The following is a 22,520-nucleotide window of genomic DNA, read 5'->3' as shown; positions in this document are numbered from 1 at the left end:
GGCAATTCACCCCACAACCTGGGCCAGTGTGTAGGGCAGTAGAGTTAGAAGGGAAATCACCAAACCTCAAAATGTACAAGTTGCATGACATTTATTATTTAGTTTCCCTCTTCTGTACATTTAGACCTTTGAGGCTAAATTGAGCGAGGGTAAGGGAGTGCAGTATGTGTTAAAAGTAATCAAGTGGTCTAAACAGTTACGATAGGAAGACTGCCATCTGGGAGGACTAAATTTATGTTACAAACAGATCCCAGAGTCAATTGTTGTCATTACATGTATTAACCTAATGGCGTGTCTAAAAATTAAAATATCAATTTTATAGCTTATTTACAATAATACAGTATCATTATGTTCCATTTTTTTCCCCACTGCTCAACTGGAAGGTTCAGAACGAATTCACTAGGTGATGTTACCATTTGTGCAAATAGCCTGATTTTATGCTGTCTAAATGACCCGCTCTTGTAGGTGAAAGACTGGGTGGCCTGATGCAGGTTTACAGAAGGTTTTAGCGGCCTGTGGCTCTTTGACTATTATAGATGTTCAAGTTTATAAAAGATAGGACATGCTGGGGCTTGTTGTTCTACGGCATCTGGAAAGCTACCCACTACTTTTCGGCACTACCCTGATTTATCATCAAAAAGTGGCTTGAAATTAGTAGAAAAATTATACAGTAGCTAAATACAGATGGACCATATGCAGAACAGAGTTCAGCACATTTAAATTATAGCTTGTTCCAACAATGCAGGATTTCGTATCTGCTGGCACCTGAAAAAAAAGAGCATAGTCTGCGACCAGTATCAACCGAGTCAATTTTCAGTCTACAAATAGATCAAGGTATTTTGCTGTAAACACATGAGCGTCCAAGCTTACTAGAGCCAGCAGACATCAGGAAACCACTTATCTGTTTTCAACATGAAGTGGGATTGATTTCGGTCCAAGCCAAAAGGTCAGGGAGAGCGCTAACTTTTGCAACGATCAGAATGATAACATTTGATTTGCTTTGTTTAAAATGGCATGTCCCAAAAGTACAATTGAGGTCCTGCTTTGGTTGTTTATCGTCTTGTTTTTCACTGTTGCCACCCATCAATTTCTTGGGTTTCCGGGACAATTCAGCAGTCTTTTGCAGAGTATTGTATTACGAGGAAAGGGAAGAGGTTGGGGGTTTATGGTGCTTAATGAATGCTGCTATACAGCAGAAAAAGAATACCCTGATCAGCGCAGGAAGAGAATATTCTGGACATGAGCATCTTATAACAAATGACTGTTGTTGTTAACACAAGTCCTTTCTGAAAAGGTGTATTGTTGAGCAGGAAATGGGACAGAGCAGGATTCAGCATTAACAGGCATAGGAACACACAAGAACAACAGGATAATAATTATGTTCCTAGTTTGATCAATTTACACTGCTAAAAAAAATTAAAGGATCACTTTTTAATCAGAGTATAGAATCAAGTCAATTAAACTTCTGGGATATTGAGCTGTTCAGTTACATAGCAGAGGGGGTTGGTAATTAGTTTCAGCTGCTTTGGTGTTAATAAATGAACAACAGGTGCACTAGATGGAGAACAATCCGACGACCTCCAAAACAGGAATGGTTTTACAGGTGGTAGCCACTGACTTTTTTTCCCAACTCAGCTTTTCTGACTGCTTTTAACTAGTTTTGCATTTGGCTAGGGTCAGTGTCACTACTGGTAGCATGAGGCCATACCTGGACCCTATAGAGGTTGCACAGGCAGCCCAACTCCTCCAGGATGGCACATTAATACGTGCCATTGCCAGAAGTCTCAAGTGCATGGAGGAGATTCCAGGAGACAGGCAGTTACTCCAGGAGAGCTGGACAGGGCCGTAGAAGGTCCTTAACCTATCAGCAGGTCCGGTATTTGCTCCTTTGTGCAAGGATGAGCACAGCCAGAGTCCTACAAAATTACCTTTAGCAGGCCACTGTTGTGAATGTCTCTGTCTAAACAATCAGAAACAGACTTCATGAGGGTGGCCTGAGGGCCCGACGTCCTCTAGTGGGCCCTGTGCTCACTGCCCAGCACTGTTGAGCTCGATTGGCATTTGCCATTGAACACCAGAATTGGCAGGTCTGCAACTGGCGCCCTGTGCTTTTCAGAGATGACAGTAAGTTCACCCTGAGCACATGTGACAGGTATGAAAGGTTCTGGAGAAGCCGTCTAGAACATTATGCTGCCTGTAACATCTTTCAGCATGACCTGTTTGGTGGTGGGTCAGTGATGGTCTGGGAAGGCATATCCAAGGAGGGACACACAGACCTCTACAGGTTAGACAATGGCACCCTGACTGCCATTAGGTATCAGGATGAAATCCTTGGACCCACTGTCAGACCCTATGCTGGTGCAGTGGGTCCTGGGTTCCTCCTAGTTCACTCTCATGTGGTGAGAGTATGCAGCCAGTTCCTGGAGGATGAGGAAATTGATACCATTGACTGGCCCCCACACTCCCCTGACCTAAATCCAACTGAACACCTCTGGGGCATTATGTTTTGGTCCATCCAACGCCACCAGGTTGCACCTCAGTCTGTTCAGGAGCTCAGTGATGCCCTGGTCCAGATCTGGGAGGAAATAACCCGTCCGTTGTCTCATTAGGAGCATCCCCTGACGTTGTCAAGTATGCACGTGGGGGCCATACAAACTACTGAGAACCATTTTGAGTTGCTGCAATGAAATTTCAGCAAAATGAACTAGCCTGCTGCATATTTTTTTACTTTGATTTTTGGGGTGTCTTTGAATTCAGCCCTCTGTAGGTTGATCATTTTCATTTCCATCAAACGATGTGGCATCCTTTCGTTCCTAACACATTACCCAGTCCATATCAGTAGAGATAGCCAGCATGATATTGCTCCCCATTGAGATCTGATTTGTTTTCAAAGTGTTCCTTTAATTTTTTTGAGCAGTGTGTGTGTGTGTGTGTGTATATATATATATATATATATATACACACACACACACTTTTTTTTTTTTTTTTTAGAAAATCAGAGCAGGGTGGGGTGCCCACTGAGATATGAACCTTATACATTGTAGAGTATCTATATGTGTTGCATATATATTTTTTTATTAAAGTGCACAGTATGTGAAAGCAATTATTTATTTTTTGGTTAGAGTAGCAAAGGTTTAAAACATCTGCCAAGTTTTTATTGTGGTCTGTGTCCCTGCTTTACCCCTCTAGCTCCCCTTTTCGACGCTTGTGACACCTGAAAATATGACATAGGATGAGCCACACATATATGGAATTCCATTGGCATGCATGCGCATAGAAAAGTAGTATTTTGGTAAAAGGGGTTAGATCCTGGACCTAAACTAGGATCCTGACCTTCATTTTCCCTAACTCTACCCTTTTTTTGGGACTGGTGGACTATAATACTAATATACCCCCCTTCACGCTTCATTATTTTCTCCCTCTCCTTCAACTTTATGGCCAATGTGTCCACTTCTACTTCTCTTATTCTAGTGTCACCTAGCTCAGGAAAGATTTGCAACTGCGTATTTGCTTAGCTATGCCTTATTGTACAATAGAGAAGACACTGTAATCCTTTTTCTATAGTCTTATCTTAATTGTGTGACCTTTTGAAAAAAAACTAAAAACTTTTAGGTGGACTAACATATGTGAATTGTGAATGGTCACATGATATTGTACTTGCTCCATTTCATACATAAAGATAATATAAAAAAAGGGGGGGTTGGATCACTCTCTATCCAAATTCAGCATTTACCTCTCATGAACGAAATACTAGAAAGCAGCATGAAATGTTTGCCTCATACAGTACATAAACACATTTATCAGTTTATAAAAGATCCCTCTCCTTATGGCTTTCAAATAGATTGTGCGCAGCCTGATCTTGACGGCTAGCAAAAGCAAATCTTGAAAATGTCACCTTTTTGAAGGTTTTACAAATACGGATCTTTGCTTTGGCACTCACTGGTAGCACATATTACCATGATGTATGTCCCTAGCAGAGTTTTCTGCACTGTTAGTGACAATTAAGATTTAAAAGGGGTTGAGTCTAGCAGTCAACAGTCTGCGGCAGTCATAATAAAATTCCGTGCTGCCCTCCCTTAGTGAGCCTTGTTTAAATGAGCAATTATGCTGTACTGTGAAAATGCTGTGGTCAGCAAGAGAAGCAGAGACAAAAATGCGATCCCCATATGATATAACTTAACTATGCATCGCAAGGGTGAAAGAATTTGAACTTAAATATTTGTTTATAGCAATCATGGCATGCAGCCTGGAGAATAAACGATAATTTGCAACACATTCACTTAAATTGTGGTCTGTACAAGAATGCAGTACAGCTAAAGAGGAACTACTCCCATAAAATAATTATTTTGTTATTAGCAATATTATACATATGTAACGGTACCAGTTTGTTATATTATGCATCATTTTATTTTATAGCACTGCAAACAGTATTCTGCATTTCTGAACAATTAAATATATGCTTGATCTGATTGGCTCCTATAGACTACTGCAGTTAGCATATCATCACTGGTTTCTGCAGCTCAGCAAAGCTGGCCCCCCTACAATCAGCACAAATAAAAACTCAAGTGTGTTTCTTTAGTGCTACGTTTGTGCTGTTTTGTGCCGTAAAAATTCACATTTGTGCTGCTTTTATTTTGAAGATATTAGCAATTGTTTTTTCCAGACTATGACATCACCTAGCCCCCCTACAACAGCCAAATGGCACAAAACTGGTCTCGTTGGTTAGTGCTACGTTTGTGCTGTTTTGTGCTGCTAAAATTTCAGTTTTATCTTTTATCGTTTTTGCGTTATTAATGATTTATTAAAGGTCACCAAAGTTCACTTAGCCCCCCTACAATGCCCAAATGATATGAAACTGGTCTCGTTGGTTAGTGCTACGTTTGTGCTGTTTTGTGCTGCTAAAATTTCCGTTCTATCTGAGCTGGTTTCTACTAGGCTTTATCAATTATGCTTTATGTGGCCTGTATTTTGTGATCTTAAGAGGCATAATTACCATTGCTGGTGCTTAAACCAGAAAAAAGCGCAGTCAACCTTTTTCAATAACGTCAAGCAAAACTGTGTGCTGTGCGTGCAGCAGTAGGGGCCCGGTGTGAATCCCTGTCAGGACACTCTGCAACAAGACTGCATGTTCTCCCTGTACTTTCATAACTAACATACTAACCTTATTCAGGCAAAAGGGAATGTACCATAGGTGATATGAAGAACCTGTGATAGGTTAAGCATTTAAAGAACTTCATCATCCTATCGTTTTTTCTATCATAATCTTACCTTTTCTTATACTGAATAACTTATATTCATCCAAGTGGACCTGGAGAAGTGTCATCAGGGGCCAGCAGCAAAAACCTGAAAGAGACAGCCTGTGTGTGTCCTGCTCCTGCAGCCTCCTTGGATATATTTTTAAATAGAAGAGAAGGGCGGGACGCAGTGGGGAAATGTTTGTTTTAGTAGTGTAGTAGTGAAGGGCCACATAAAGTTCTATGTCTCTATATGAATATCATATACAGTGTATATATACACATGTATATGAAAAAGGATGAAAATAGGAAGCAGGACTCACCTTGTTGAATGCACCTACTGCCTGCTTCATTATATATATATATATATATACACACACACACACACACACACACAAAAGTATTGGCACGCCTGCCTTTACACGCACATGAGCTTTAATTGCATCCCAGTCTTAGTCCATAGGGTTCAATATTGAGTTGGCCCACCCTTTGCAGCTATAACAGCTTCAACTCTTCTGGGAAGGCCGTCCACATGGTTTAGGAGTGTCTATGGGAATGTTTGACAATTCTTCCAGAAGTGCATTTGTGAGGTCAGGCACTGATGTTGAATGAGAAGGCCTGGTTCACAGTCTCATCCCAAAAATGTTCTTTCGGGTTGAGGTCAGGAATCTGCGCAGGTCAGTCAAGTTCCTCCACCCCAAATTCGCTCATCCATGTCTTAAAGGAGCTTGCTTTGTGCACTGGTGCGCAGTCATGTTGGAACAGGAAGGGGCCATCCCCAAACTGTTCCCACAAAGTTGGGAGCATGAAATTGTCCAAAATGTATTGGTCTGCTTACGCTTTAGGATTTCCCTTCACTGGAACTAAGGGGCCAAGCCTAACTCCTGAAAAACAACCCCACACCATAATCTCCCCCTCCACCAAATGATTTGGACCAGTGCACAAAGCAAAGTCCATAAAGACATGGATGAGTGAGTTTGGGGTGGAGGAACTTGACTGGCCTGCACAGAGTCCTGACCTCAACCCGATAGAACACCTTTGGGATGAATTAGAAAGGAGACTGCGAGCCAGGCCTTCTCATCCACATCAGTGCTTGACCTCACAAATGTGCTTCTGGAAGAATGGTCAAACATTCCCATAGACACACTCCTAAACCTTGTGGACAGCCTTCCCTGAAGAGGTGAAGCTGTTATAGCTGCAAAGGGTGGGCCAACTCAATATTGAATCCTACGGACCCGGTGGTGCATCATTGGGGCAAGCTGCAAAAAGCTGGAACAGAAAGTCAGCTCCCAATTATGCACTGCCAGGCATTAGCAGAGGGGGTGAGTGCAGCAGGGAAATGTTTGTTTCAGGAGTAATATTCTATGTCTATACCATACAAATTAATGTATGTGTATATATATACATATATATATATATATATATATATATATATATATATATATATATATATATAGTGGGGACAGAATGTATTCAGACCCCCTTAAATTTTTCACTCTTTGTTATATTGCAGCCATTTGCTAAAATCATTTAAGTTCATTTTTTTTTCCTCATTAATGTACACACAGCACCCCATATTGACATTTTTGCAGATTTATTAAAAAAGAAAAACTGAAATATCACATGGTTCTAAGTATTCAGACCCTTTGCTCAGTATTTAGTAGAAGTACCCTTTTGATCTAATACAGCCATGAGTCTTTTCGGGAAAGATGCAACAAGTTTTTCACACCTGGATTTGGGGATCCTCTGCCATTCCTCCTTGCAGATCCTCTCCAGAGATGCTCAATTGGGTTTAAGTCAGGGCTCTGGCTGAGCCATTCAAGAACAGTCACAGAGTTGTTGTGAAGCCACTCCTTCGTTATTTTAGCTGTGTGCTTAGGGTCATTGTCTTGTTGGAAGGTAAACCTTCGGCCCAGTCTGAGGTCCTGAGCACTCTGGAGAAGGTTTTCGTCCAGGATATCCCCTCCCTGTACTTGGCCGCATTCATCTTTCCCTTGATTGCAACCAGTTGTCCTGTCCATGCAGCTGAAAAACACCCCCACAGCAAGATGCTGCCACCACCATGCTTCATTGTTGGGACTGTATTGGACAGGTGATGAGCAGTGCCTGGTTTTCTCCACACATACTGCTTAGAATTAAGACCAAAAAGTTCTATCTTGGTCTCATCAGACCAAAGAATCTTATTTCTCACCATCTTGGAGTCCTTCAGGTGTTTTTTAGCAAACTCCATGCAGGCTTTCATGTGTCTTGCACTGAGGAGAGGCTGTCGGGCCACTCTGCCATAAAGCCCCGACTGGTGGAGGGCTGCAGTGATGGTTGACTTTCTACAACTTTCTCCCATCTCCAGATTGCATCTCTGGAGCTCAGCCACAGTGATCTTTGGGTTCTTCTTTACCTCTCTCACCAAGGCTATTTTCCCCCGATAGCTCAGTTTGGCCGGACGGCAAGCTCTAGGAAGGGTTCTGGTCGTCCTAAACGTCTTCCATTTAAGTATTATGGAGGCCACTGTGCTCTTAGGAACCTTAAGAGCAGCAGAAATTTTTTTGTAACCTTGGCCAGATCTGTGCCTTGCCACAATTCTGTCTCTGAGCTCTTCAGGCAGTTCCTTTGACCTAATGATTCTCATTTGCTCTGACATGCACTGTGAGCTGTAAGGTCTTATATAGACAGGTGTGTGGCTTTCCTAATCAAGTCCAATCAGTATAATCAAACACAGCTGGACTCAAATGAAGGTGTAGAGCCATCTGAAGGATGATCAGAAGAAATGGACAGCACCTGAGTTAAATATATGAGTGTCACAGCAAAGGGTCTGAATACTTAGGACCATGTGATATTTCAGTTTTTCTTTTTTAATAAATCTGCAAAAATGTCAACAACTCTGTGTTTTTCTGTCCAATATGGGGTGCTGTGTACATTAATGAGGAAAAAAATGAACTTAAATGATTTTAGCAAATGGCTGCAATATAACAAAGAGTGAAAAATTTAAGGGGGTCTGAATACTTTCCGTCACCACTGTGTGTGTGTGTGTGTGTATATATATATATATATATATATATATATATATATATATATATATATATATTAAATTCTATACTAAATCGTCTGTGTATGATTGTATGCATGATTTTTATGCTAAAGTATGTCTTCATTTACAGTTTTTAATAACTAAAATGTGGGTTACCTTGTGGTTTTGTGGTTCAGGCTACTAATAAAGCCCATATTCCTAACAAGCCCCACAAAATGTATGTTTGTGTAGAATAATTGGGCAACTTGCTGCTGGTTCAGTTGCAAAGGACTACAGGTCATATCATGCTGTGCTACAGAAGACTACAGCTATGTTACTACTGTGCCATACAGGTATGTATTTCCATTACATGAGTACAAAGGGAAAGAACCGCGTGAGTGGCCCTTTAACTTGGTTTCTGCTGTCCTGTGTGAAGAATTTTTGTGTAAACACTGCAGGATGTTCTATCAGTGACAGGATCGCCGGCAGTGATAGTAATGGCAGCCTAAAACAATAGGCCAAGGTATAATATTGTGCTTCCAGGAAACATTGCTGAACAGATTATACTGTAAATCATACATACCTCTTTTTCACTTTGACAGGGGTCTTCCTCTACACATTTCAGATTTATGATATGGACCTCTTGGGGATTACTTATTGTTCCTTTGCTTGCACAGCCAGATAAAACAGTGTAGCTTTCCAGCAAGGCTTGGACGGGGTGAGATTCAGTAACAGGTGACAGCCAACATAGAGCTTCAGGGATAGGACCTAAAGGACATAAAGAGGAAGCATTAAGTACACTGTTTTTACTGTAAGTACCATCAACACTGTCCATGACTTCATTGCAGATTGCAGCTCTGAAGAGTTCAGTAATGAGTCAGCACCACCAAAAGTACACTGTTTGCTGTTCCGTAAAGAGACTCCACCACCAACTTTAGAAATTGGAATTAAAAGCAATTTAAAAAGCAAGCATTTTAACCTTTTCATTGTTTTTGCATTTTTTGCACACGTGTAAAAAATTATTTTAGGTCTGAAAATTGCATAAACCCCCAAAACATCATATATTTTCTGAAAACAGTCACCCTGGAGCAGAGGTGTCAAACTTAATTTTATTGTGGGGCGCATCAGCATTATGGTTGTCCTCAAAGGGCTGGTTGTATCTGAAAGACTATATGCATTTATGAAAGGCTTTTTTTCTCAGAGAATAGGTGCAGGAACTCAACCATGCCACCCGCCGAACCACATCAAACAGTGGGTGGCCAAATTGCACTAAAAGAGGGAGGATCTTAAAGTGGTAATACCAGGAGTGCCTTATGTGGAGTTCAGGTGTGCACTATGTACAGAGTGCAGAGTTCAGGTGTGCATAATGTACAGAGTGCAGAGTTCAGGGGTGCGGTACGTACAGAGTGCAGAGTTCAGGGGTGTGCCATGTACAGAGTGGAGAGTTCAGGGGTGCACTACGTACAGAGTGCAGAGTTCAGGAGTGCGCTACATACAGAGTTCAGGGGTGCACTACGTACAGAGTGCAGAGTTCAGGGGTACACTACGTACAGAGTGCAGAGTTCAGGGGTGCACTACATACAGAATGCAGAGTTCAGGGCTGCGCTACGTACAGAGTTCAGGGGTGCTCTATGTACAGATTGCAGAGTTCAGGGGTGCGCTATGTACAGAGTACAGAGTTCAGGGGTGCACTACGTACAGAGTGCAGAGTTCAGGGGTACGCTATATACAGAGTGCAGAGTTTAGGGGTGCGCTACGTACATAGTGCAGAGTTCAAGGGTGCGCTACATACAGAGTACAGAGTTCAAGGGTGCGCTACGTAGAGAATGCAGAGTTCAGTGGTATGCTACTTACAGAGTGCAGAGTTCAGGGGTGCGCTATGTACAGAGTGCAGAGTTCAGGAGTGCGCTACATACAGAGTTCAGGGGTGCACTACGTACAGAGTGCAGAGTTCAGGGGTACACTACGTACAGAGTGCAGAGTTCAGGGGTGCACTACATACAGAATGCAGAGTTCAGGGCTGCGCTACGTACAGAGTTCAGGGGTGCTCTATGTACAGATTGCAGAGTTCAGGGGTGCGCTATGTACAGAGTGCAGAGTTCAGGGGTGCGCTATGTACAGAGTACAGAGTTCAGGGGTGCACTATGTACAGAGTGCAGAGTTCAGGGGTACGCTATATACAGAGTGCAGAGTTTAGGGGTGCGCTACGTACATAGTGCAGAGTTCAAGGGTGCGCTACATACAGAGTGCAGAGTTCAAGGGTGCGCTACGTAGAGAATGCAGAGTTCAGTGGTATGCTACTTACAGAGTGCAGAGTTCAGGGGTGCGCTATGTACAGAGTGCAGAGTTCAAGGGTGCGCTACATACAGAATGCAGAGTTCAGGGGTGTACTACGTACAGAGTGCAGTGTTCAGGGGGAAGCTGGGTTCAGCTCTCTTTTACAGGCTGTTCACATCTCAATTCCACCCCTCCCCCTGAGTGCAAGGGCCACATGAAATGGCCTGGAGTGCTGGATTCAGTCAATGGGCCTTGTGTTTGACAAATGTGCCCTAGGGAATAAAATGATGGTAGGTTAAATTTTTTAGATTGCATGATATTACCACAAAGGTCTAGGAAACATGACATTTCTGTAAAAAATACACTAAACTTAATTTTAGGGCATAAAAACGCAATAAATTACCCAATTTTTTAAAATATAAAAGATGAGGTTGTACCGAGTAAATACTGTAGATACCCAACATGCACATACCTGCTAAATGGTGATAAACTTCAGTACCCTATACCTTAAAAGCCCTTTACAAGTCATCAGTTTGTCAGTATGTAGGAGGTCTGGTGTTAGAAATATTGCTCTCACTCTGGCGTGTGAGGCAATATGTAACGTGCATCGCAATCGATGTTTCTGTGCGCAGGCACCCCCTATGTATGAGTTTATTTTCGAACTTGCGTGTATGTAAGGATGGGTGGCCTCATACTTTTTTTTTTTTGTGGGGTGGGGGGGATTTTATGTGCTTGGGTGTAACTAATTTTTTTACAATTACATTTTTTGGCTTCATCACATAGGGGTGAGTGAGGCATTATTAGTGCCTCTGTCAGGCTGGATTCACACCTAATACAGAAGCGGCTCACAGCAGGGGTCCGGTGCATCCCGGTTCTCCATTTCATGGACGAATCAGGCCCAAATTTGGCTCCTGCTGCCAATCAAAATCAGGAATGCGAGTAAACGGAGAGGCAAGGCTCTTGTGGACATTGCTGGATGGAGAGGGGACTCAGGTAAGTATTAGCAGGGGCTGGGGAGGGGGGGGCTGCTGCACACAGAAGGTTTTTTACCTTCATGCATAGAATGCATGAAGGTAAAAAAACATTGTGCCTTTACAACCACTTTAACTAACAGGATCACCAGATAAGAGCTAAGATAAACCCCTTAAGTGCCCCACCTACTGGCTGAAGGTTTAAATGTTACTCTGCAGTATTTCATATGCACCCTACAAAAATAAAAAGCATTTAGTTATCAATGGAATTTTTTAGTCCTGACCATAATGCATACTGCATAAAGGGAAAATATATATAAAACCACTACACTTCCTTTAAACAGAGTCATGTATATTTATCAACACATAGCAATAATAAGCAAAAGAACTGTATCTGAACCTCCTTGGGTAAAGCTAATGTTCCGAGCACTGTGTAGTAACATTAAGGCTCAAAACATATTTCATAGAGTTACCTGAAAAATGTATTTACAATTTCTTTAGAGAAATAGGTTTCTTGCTGAGAGCCATCAGCGTCTTGTTTTTAACTGCCTCCAAATTACAGGAAAAGACGTGGACAGAATTGATGTATGTGTATATTAAAATGCATAGGGGATACTCAAGTTTCACTACTGCTTACTAAGCGATGAGGCATAAGACCCTGCAGAAAAGAGACAGAAAATTACAGGAAATGTAGGATATATATATATATATATATATATATATATATATATATATATATATACATACACACACACACACACACACACACAGTATATTTATATATGTAAAAAGAGAGATATTGTACATCCTTGTGTGGTTTTCAAAAGATAAGTTATACTAGTTAGCGGGCTGCTAATCTTGCAAAATACTGCAGCTGTGTTAAAATTAGAAATTTACTCAGTTTCCTCAGCGTGCCTTCTGGTTTTTTTTATCCCCCGGAGCAAGAAAGCAGAAAGCATCTCACATGGTCAGTGGGCATGCATTTACTGAAATCTGGAAGAGTAGCTTACTCTATCTCTGCTGCAGCATCATGGAAATACATTTAAAGAGGTTGTAAAGGCAGCAGGTTTTTTATTTAAATGCATTCTATAAAAAAAAACTTCTGTGTGCAGCACCTCTACTTACCAGAGGTCCATCTAGATCAAACGATGTTGCATGAGAGATTCAGCTGTACGGGACTCCCCTTCTCATTGACTGAGACAGCAGCACTGCGCTATTGGCTCCTGCTGCTGTCTATTAAAGTCAGTCAGCCAATGAGGAGAGAAAGGAGGCTGGGCCGGGCCCATGGCTCAGTGTCTGAAAGGACACACAGAGCTGCGGTTTGGCTTGGGTGCCCCCCATAGCAAGCTGCTTGCTGTGGGGGCACTCAGCAAGAAGGAGGGGCCAGGAGGAGGAGGAGGAGGAGGATCTGGGCTGCTCTGTGCAAAACCACTGCAACAGAGCAGGTAAGTACAACATGTTTGTTATTTTTAACTAAAAAAAATGAGACTTTAGTATCACTTTAACCCTTTAGCCACTAAACTCCATAAAACACCTAGATTTTGCATGGCTAACATGGAGGGGAATTAAAGCGGAGCTCCGCCCACCCCACAAAAAATTAACAGTCAGCAGCTAAAAATACTGCAGCTGCTGACTTTTAATATATGGACACTTACTTGTCCAGGGAGCTCGCAATGTCGGCACCGCAGCCGATCTTCGGATCGGCTGTCGGATGCAGCCGCCGCCATTGCCGGTAAGGGAACCCGGCAGTGAAACCTTTTGGCTTCGTTTTCTACTTGGCCCGGCGGCAGGGGAGGAAGAGGGGGGCCAAGCTTGACCGCAGCCCCATCTCCAAAAAATAGAAAGGGGACCTGTCAAAAACAGGTCCCTGTTTCCCCCTCCGGTGCCACATTTGGCACCTTTCAGGTGGGACGGGGGGGGAGACAAATAAGCGGATATCCCACTTTTAGGTGGAACTCCGCTTTAACAGGCAGAGAAAAGTAAAAGTTCAAAACATCTGAAATGCCTGTAGGAACAGCTTCTTTGAGCTGCAATGTGTATGAGAAATTAGACTTATAAATCTCTGCTTCTACAGGAGTTTTGTGTCTTGCTGTTGTTTTGACAAAATATAAATACAGCGTTTACAAACAGAGACCCCTAATAAGTGAAAACAAAAACATAAAGTCCATATAAAACTAAAAAGTGCTTCACAAAAATGCAGGGAATGCTTCACATCTGGTGTGCAAAAAGTGCAGAGAAAATGCTGCAGAAGAATTATCAGGCGTACCAAGACACCCCCCACATGTGTCCCCACTCGCCAAATCACAGCAACACCCAGCTTTTCAGTCTGGGAGTCAATACAGGCTTATAGCGATATCCAGAGAATGTCACAAGATGGCAGATTCACTGATGAGATGATAAACGATCCTTCAACGTTAATGCTCAGCAATACAAGTACCCAAAAAGGGAAAAAAAAAGGGGGGACCAATAGTGAAGTATGCTAAGATTCAAGATTTATTGCGCATAAAAGGTTATACTTACAAAAGTAAGTTAAAAACAGGCATTGGAATAGTCAGAGGATGCAGCAAACGCCGTTGTAAGCATTCCTACAAAACCGGAAATAAGGTCAGTCATGCCGGAAGTGCGTCGCGTCAATGCATTTCGCCCTCCCACAGGTCATCATCAAAGGACCTAGCTTCCGATTGGAACTGACTGCCTTATATCTCAAAAGAGAGAAGTGCACTCCCCTTCCACCACCAATCAGAATTGGTTGGGATAACATGTCGCCCCTATGGATAGAGCACACTAAACCGCCATGACATTGGTTGGATATACCTCACCATAGTTGACATCAGTTCCGGTGTCGTGGGAACAAACAAAAACATAATCATAATCAAAGGATAAAAATAAGACCAAAATGAAAAAATAAAGGAAAAAAATAAGAAAAATAAAATAAGAAAAAATGAAAAGATAAAGAAAAAATAAAAATAAATAATAAAAAAAGAAAGAAATACAAATAAAAATAAAATTAAATAAAAATAAACATAAAAATAAATATAAATAAAATAAAAATAAATATAAAAATAATAAAAATTGGAAAAAAAATAAAAAATAAGAAATAAAAATGAAAATAAATCCCCCCTCCATTGGGCTGGGCATGTTGGCCTCTCCCCCTCCCTCTGGTGTGCTGGCCCCTCCCCCTCCAAATCGGGCCGCTGTACCCCCTTTTTTGAAAATCCCCCCTATGGTTGGTGCCAGGGTGTCCTCTCTGTGCCCTTAGAGATGGACCACATGGGCTGTTCCAGCCACGATCATAATACTCCAGCTGGTTATAATCCTCAGGAGGATAATAATCATCTTGTGGTAAAGATTCATACCTATTATAGACAGGAACGCCATAAGAATTGGAATCAACATGGGATCTAACATCATTAGTACTCCGTACTGGCATGACAAACAGTTTTTTAGACAGAAAAGGGGAGTAGCTATGGGGGCCAAATATGCCCCCTCAGTGGCAAACATTTTTATGTGTCACTGGGAAAAAGATGCCATTTTTGGTCGCAACTTACCTCAGCTCAAGTTTTACAAGCGTTATATCGATGACATTGTCATAGTTTGGGCAGGATCAAAAGAGTTGTTCTTACAGTTTTTGTCAAGAATTGGTGAGAATAGATATGGCATTTCTTTCTGGGCAGTTTCTGACAATCAGAGTATTAACTTCCTTGACCTTGTAATTTTTAAGGATAATCATCAATTGTCCACCAAAACCTTTTTTAAGGAAGTTGATCGTAACGGTTATATTTCCTTGGGGAGCTGCCACCATCCTCGATGGCTCAGTTCCATCCCCAAGAGCCAATTCATGAGAGTCAGGCGCAATTGCGCCAGGATAGAAGATTTTGATTCACAGTCGAGGGTCCTTTAGATAGATAGATTAATGGAAAAGGGTTACACCCCTCGAGAGCTGAACAAAACCCTGCTCTCAGTAAGGAATATGAACAGAGATGATCTTTTTAAGAAAAGAGAGGTAAACGAGAGAGACTTTGGAATTGCTTTCATGACAGGTTTTACCCGGCAATATAGACAAGTAGAAAAAATTATTCGTAAGCATTGGCATTTATTGTTGAAGGATAACGATCTCGCTAAATCCCTACCCGATAAACCTTTGTTTATTTAGACGAAACCTCCTACTTTATGGCTGAAGTTGGCACCTAATGTGGTTGATCCCCCTAAGAAGACTGTCACCTTTTTGGACCAAGTTGTTTTTTTCAGCTGCGGGAGGTGTGTAATGTATAGAACATCTAAACATAGAGTAAGGAAGACACTTGAGTTCACATCCCACTCCTCTGGTGAGTCCTTGAAGATCAACAAGTTCATCACATATGGGACCACCCACGTCATGTACCTCCTGTCCTGCCCTTGTGGACTACAGTACGTGGGTAGGACCACCAGAGCATTGGGTGTTCGTTTACGTGAACATGTCAACCGGATAAAAAAGGGTTTCAAACACCACAGCTTGTCTAACCACTTCAGGTTATTCCATGGTAGGGATCCCAGTAGTCTCACCTTTTGTGGTATTGATCAAGTTGAAACCCATTGGAGAGGGGATAATCTCAAGAGAGCCATTGGAGGATGATGAACCTTCTGGAGTTGAACACTGAACTAGATCTTAATTGTTTCCTGTCTAAGTTTTATATATATATATATATATATATATATATATATATATATATATATATATATATATATATATATATATATATATATATGTTATATCTTTATTTTTATTTTATTTTTATTTTTTTATTTTATTTATTTTTTCTTTATCTTTTCCTTTTTTCTTATTTTATTTTTATAATTTTTTCCTTTATTTTTTTCTTTTTGGTCTTATTTTTATCTTTTTGCCTTTTGTGATTCCTATTTTTGTATAATAAAGCATTGGAGTGATTATGTTTTCATTGTTCCCACAACGCCTGAACTGACATCCAACTATGGTGAGGTATATCCAACCAATGTCATGGCAGTTTAGTCCCTTATATGGAGTGTGCTCTATCCATAGGGGCGACATGTTTTCCCAACCAACAAAATGGCCGCTGTGCCGATCTGATTGGTGGAGGAAGGGGAGTGTACTTCTCTCTTTTGTGATATAAGGCAGTCAGTTCCAATTGGAAGCTAGGTCCTTTGATGACGCCCTGTGGGAGGGCGAAATGCATTGACGCGATGCATTTCCAGCAGGACTGACCTAATTTCTGGTCTCGTAGGAACGCTTACAACGGTATTTGCTGCATCCTCTATTCCAATGCCTGTTTTTAACTTGCTTTTGTATAACCTTTTATGCGCAATAAATCTTCAATCTTAGCATACTTCACTATTGGTCCCCCTTTTTTTTTTCCTTTTTGGGTACTTGTTTTGCTGAGGATTAACGTTGAAGGATCGTTTATCATCTCATCAGTGAATCTGCCATCTTGTGACATTCTCTGTATATCGCTATAAGCCTGTATTGATTCCAAGACTGAAAAGCTGGGTGTCACTGTGATTTAGCGAGTGGGGACACATGTGGGGGGTGTCTTGGTACGCCTGAAAATTCTTCCGCAGCATTTTCTGTGCACTTTTTGCACACCAGATTTGAAGCATTCCATGCATTTTTGTAAAGCATTTTTTAGTTTTATATGGACTTTATGTTTTTGTTTTCACTTATTAGGGGTCTCTGTTTGTGAGCGCTGTATTTACATTTTGTCACTATGTCCAAGTGTCTAGCACTTTGTGTATAGCAGCTTCATTCATTTTTATCACCCAATTTTTCACACCATCAGCGCGAGTTTATATATTTAGATTATATATTTTTGCTGTTGTTTTGCCTGTAAAATCAGCTCAATGTTATCCTATGTGTCCACACACATTAGGATGATCACAGGCATATTTTGAGGTCAGCATTTAGAGGCAGGAAAAAAAACCTTCTGGTTTGCGTTTCTGATTGATCTTTCTGGCCAAAAAAAATCTACACTCTCCTAAACTGTGTACAAAAACACTCTATATGAGTGTTTTTTCTGCAAGAGAACTGGCATATTGTTTTTTATAACCAATTGTGGATGGAGCTTTAGGATAGTAATTAATTAGCTTTTCTCAACCTTTATACCTCAAAATTATAACTGATATTTAAACTAGGCATTTGCAATTCATTTCAGTCCGAATGTAAATTTGGACAAATTTTTAGTTATTCGTTGAAATTCGTTTTGTTTATTTGTTTTCTAACGAATTCCAAATTTTCGAAACCATTCAAATTCAGATCAATCGAAAAATGATCAACCGATTCGAATTGTGTGTGAAGAATAGCTGATTGTTAAAGAGTGGTCCTTAACAACCAACTGAGCGGGCTTCCCCGCTGAGAGCTTTAAACAAAAGAATGCCGGCAATGAAAAATTCAGTAAAAAAAATAGCATGCCCCCCCAATCCATAACAGGAACTTAGGGTCTGGTATGGATTTTAAGGGGTACCTTATGCCAAGATTTTTAAAAAAAAGCTTTGGCCCCCCAAATTCCATAAATGACCCTTATCCGAGCATGCAGCCCAGCGGACCAGGAAAGGGGGAGGAACAAGCGAGCACCCCCCCTGAACTATACCAGGCCACATGCCCTCAACATAGGGGAGTGCTTTGGGACAGTAGGTCCTCTTCCCCACAAGCCTGGGTGGTGGTTGTGGGGTCTGCGGGCGAGGTGCTCCCAGATCCCGCCCTCCCATGTGAATGCCTACCCATTAACCAAAAAAAGTGTAAAAGTGAATAAAGACACAACATACGTTATTGACAATTCCTTTATTTTATTATTTTAAAAAATAAATAAAATGTCCCCGGTTGAAGATCCACCAATCATGATACCCACCACAATAGCCGACCCAAAAAATAAATAATAATCTCCGGCCTCGTCGAATGATCCTGCCAACTGCCTGCTCCTCTGTCTGACATTTCTTAAATAGCCAAGGGTCGGAGTCACCCCATGATGTCAGGAGGTGACCACACCCCCTTGTGATGTCACCAACCGGGGCATGCTGGATTGCTGGGTCGATGACATCACAAGGGGCGGGGTCACCCACTGTCAGATGGAGGAGCAGGCCAGAGTTTTTTTGTTTGTTTTTTTTCAGGTCCAGCGGTGCGGTGGCCCTCGTGGTTGGCGATTGGGTCTGCACTGGGGGGGGGACATTTTTTAAACATTTTAATAGAGGAATTTTCAAAACCTTGTGTTGTGTCTTTAGTCACTTTTTTGATGAATGGGTAGGGGTACTATGTACCCTATACTCATTCAAATTGGGGGCCAGGATTTGGGGGCCCCATTGTTAAAGGGGGCTTCCACATTCCGATAAACCTCCCCCCCTTTCTTGGCCTGCCAGGCTGCATGCTCGGATAAGGGCTGGCCTAAATACAGATGGAACATGTAACATGTTCCAAAGGTGAACTAGGCCCCTTCAGGATCCCTCTAAATTTATCAGCCCAGTAAACACTTTGTTCCACAGTACCAAACCCTGATGAAGGGAGATTCTTTGGACTCTTATAATATAAGAAAAATGTAATGAAATCTGAATTTTAAACGTCATGCTTTTGGCACTTTCCCCTGTGCACACCCAGCAATTCAAACCTGACAGGCTTGCTAACCCTTTCTTATTCTATCCAAAATGCTTTTGGGTTTAGATACACTATATGCTCTTTACAACACGCTCCTACTTTGTGTACATCCAAAGCTTTTAGAGTTTAAGCATTTACAAAAACTATGCATTCAGCATTCATTTTAACTGGTACAAGCATCTCCTGAGTGCTCCAAATCAGAAATGCAACATAAAATAAATGTAGAGGTACATGACATCTGAAAGATAATCTTGTATTGTAAAATATATTATATGCTGGTAAACATATATTCTGACATGACTTGGAATACCAGGAACCAGGAAAGGCATTTACAACTGGTTCTCAGTCACTTTAAGTATAAACATAAAGCCTACTGATGAATGACATGTGACCGAGACCTCTAATGTAGGAACACAATCAGTTGTGTGCTAAGTAAAGGACTCTTTTGTATACTTACAAGAGATTACCATACTAGAAAAAAGGAACTCAGAAAATCAATAATACATCTGAAATATAAACAGCTGTGCCTATTTTTATGTATTAATTCCAGTTACTATAGCAAGTAAAGGAAATGTCCCGCAGACCTTTTAGGCCTGTAACTACTACAAGAGCCAATTTGTAAATCGAGCACTGTGACAGCTATTGGACAATGTAATTTACTCTTCCCAAACAATAAAACCTGGGTTTAAGGGGCTAAACTTGCTTTTGAAAGAAAGTGAGACTTTGGTTTAAAAATAAAAAATTCTATTCAAGTATTTATTTTTTAATTTGCCTTCTGCTCCAAAGATAAAAACTAATTTATTTTTTTTTGCTGCTATGATCCGTCTTGTTGTGGTCCCACTGAATGTAGGCGCATAGCCACCCTCTATTGCTCACTCCTGAGATGGACTGGGGGCTATGGGATGTTCTTTATCTCCTTCCCACTTGTCCCAGCGTCCCTTTAAATAGTTCTGAACACCTCAGGGGCGCGAAGGATCAGCAATCATTTGACCACTGTCAAATTGGTCACATGATCAGAAACCGGTCCCACCAGCTACTGATCTCTATTCCAGTCTGAATGCGGTCTTTGACAGCTCAGTTTTTGTGCTGGGAGCATGCAGTGAGCACGCATGATCAGAACATAAACATTGGCTGCCAAGCAACACATGTGCCGCGAGTACGGGTTAACCACTTATGGACCGCCCGCCGCAGTTTTACGTCGGTACTTTGAAGAGGTATGTCGGTGTTATGCCAGCAGCTAGCTGCCATAACCCCGGTATCCTCTTCTTCAGCGGGCAGTCCGCTTTCAGATAAAATTGGCCTCTGCGTTACCGAACGCCCCATACCAGGGGATCCAGCCTTCTTTCTACTTCATGCATCCAACATTCCACAGAAAACCTATAAAAAAATCAATAATTTGCCACCTCCTCTATGCTGGAAGTCCACACAATCTCCATCCATAAGCCTGTGGCTCAAAAAAGTGGAGGAAATTAACAAGATGGAGGATCTTATCCTCACATCCTGCAACCAACGGGAACGTTACACTAAGACATGGACAATCGGTGGCTCTCTTGACCTCCTCCTAGCTCTCCCTCTTTCCTTTTCCTATGTCTCTAATTTTTGAAAATTTCTATAGAATTAGTTTCTTTGCACTGATTTATAGTATCTAGAAAAGTTGAGACGGGGCCCACGGAGTCACTCACTGCTGCACTTTAAAAGGCAATGATATAGACACCTGGGAACTCAGTAGTGGAGGTTTACAATAATCATCTATTAGAACCGCCATAGGGCGACTCTTACATGTTAAGAGAGAAATGTATGCTTGTCATATTTTGCATCCTGGTATTTAGCCGCTCTGTACATGACATGTTATGCTGTTTTACCCCACCTGATGTTTATTCTTTTTCTGCCACCTTTCATGTAACTGTAAATGCTGTGACCCATGCTCTCATGTTTCTTTAAATAAAAGATTTGAAAAAAAAAATTGGTCTCTGCGGAGGATTCGCCGCAAGATCACTTTTATCAGCGGCGGGAGGGAGGGACCCCGCTCCCGACACACTCCGGTGCCCTCCGCCGCTTACCGGAGCAGTCGGCAGGAACGGATTCTTCCTCCTGCTAGACATGGAGACGAGTGAGGGGAAGATGGGAAGACGTCAAAAGTCACTTCCGCCCATAGCTCTTAAAGGGCCATTTTTTTTTTTTTTTCAAATGACAACATTTTTTATTTTTATTGCATTTTAGTGTAAATATGAGATCTGAGGTCTTTTTGACCCCAGATCTCATATTTAAGAGGTTGCATTGCTTGCATCGATCACTTGAAGGAGTATTAGGTCTATGGACTGTCCAGGACAGCCATTTGCTAGACAGTTTATTTATTTATTTGCCATTGCATTCATTCGTTTTGGCTCTCTGCTTCATTTGCTCGGATCTGATTAAAGGTTATTTAAAAAACAGAACCAGACTCTTTTTGGACAAACATGTTTTTCTTTAAATATTATACTACTACTGGAATTAAACAAATAAGTCTGTCCAAATGTGGAATTGTAGTTTATTTTGGGACTGATACAGGTACATTATCAATGCAGCAGATCACTGCTTCATCTAACCTAGACTTTACAAATAGAATGTTTTGTTTACTTTTTGATAAGTCTGAGCCTGCACTGATTGGTTGTGTTAGAGTTTAGATAACCAACCACCCTTCTATTACTGGTAGACAGAGGGTGTCTGCAGAGCTTGATTTGGATCTAAGTACAGAATAATAATGGTAGTAATTTTTTTCTGTAATGGATTCAAAATAGAGTGAAGTGATATAGAATAAAACATACAACAGGAGCACCAGAGCGAATGGTAAAGGAAAACAAAATTGCTAAAATTGTTCAACATACGATCACATAAAACCGCTCCCCTTCATCATTGCACTGTATGTTATCAAGGACAGACTTGGGACAGACTCACTCTAATATTGTTCAAAAAACCTTGCAAAAATGTAAGACATATTTAAAAGAAAAACCTTTTTAGGCATGTTGGGTGAACGGGAACATATAACAAATATGTAGGGTTTTCTCAAATTAGAAAACAAATGGGGAAATATGCTGGTACATCACTAGAACTATTGTGCAGAGTATGTCAGTTTAGGCAGAGACAGCAGGTTCTGCTGTGATAGGATAGTGAATGGGTAGCAAAGCACTAATTAGGTTAGCCCTGGACTCTTTACTCTCATGTCTGCTACACACTATCAGTTTTTTTTTCGCTCAACCCAGCAGGCTGAATGAAAAAAAAATAGAGGCGCTCGGAAGGAACTTGCTGTACTAACTATCCAATGTTAGTACAGCGATCTCACCGGTTATCGGATGCCAATCGGCAGTCATTTTTCTGGCATGCCCCTTTGACAGAAGTTGGACGTTCAGCCAACTTCTGTCGGACAAGCTGCCGTAGACACGGGCCAAATATCAGTCGGTTTCTGT

The 22,520-nt window shown here is 41.4% G+C and overlaps 1 protein-coding gene across 6 annotated transcripts in view; it reads right to left on the bottom strand.

Annotated features, from left to right (window-relative positions):
- The window catches only part of TGFBR3 (transforming growth factor beta receptor 3), a 325,007-nt gene that overhangs the window by 185,495 nt on the left and 116,992 nt on the right, over positions 1-22,520 (bottom strand). For all 6 annotated transcript variants that reach the window (XM_073593154.1, XM_073593156.1, XM_073593155.1 and 3 more), the window contains exon 3: positions 8,822-9,006. In XM_073593154.1, the coding sequence (XP_073449255.1) occupies positions 8,822-9,006 (185 nt within the window). The remainder of the gene's footprint in view (positions 1-8,821; positions 9,007-22,520) is intronic.

Source organism: Aquarana catesbeiana, linkage group LG07 (assembly GCF_042186555.1).
Source record: "Aquarana catesbeiana isolate 2022-GZ linkage group LG07, ASM4218655v1, whole genome shotgun sequence".
NCBI classification, from domain to species: Eukaryota; Metazoa; Chordata; class Amphibia; order Anura; family Ranidae; genus Aquarana; species Aquarana catesbeiana.
This window is presented reverse-complemented; position numbering and strand designations above follow the sequence as displayed.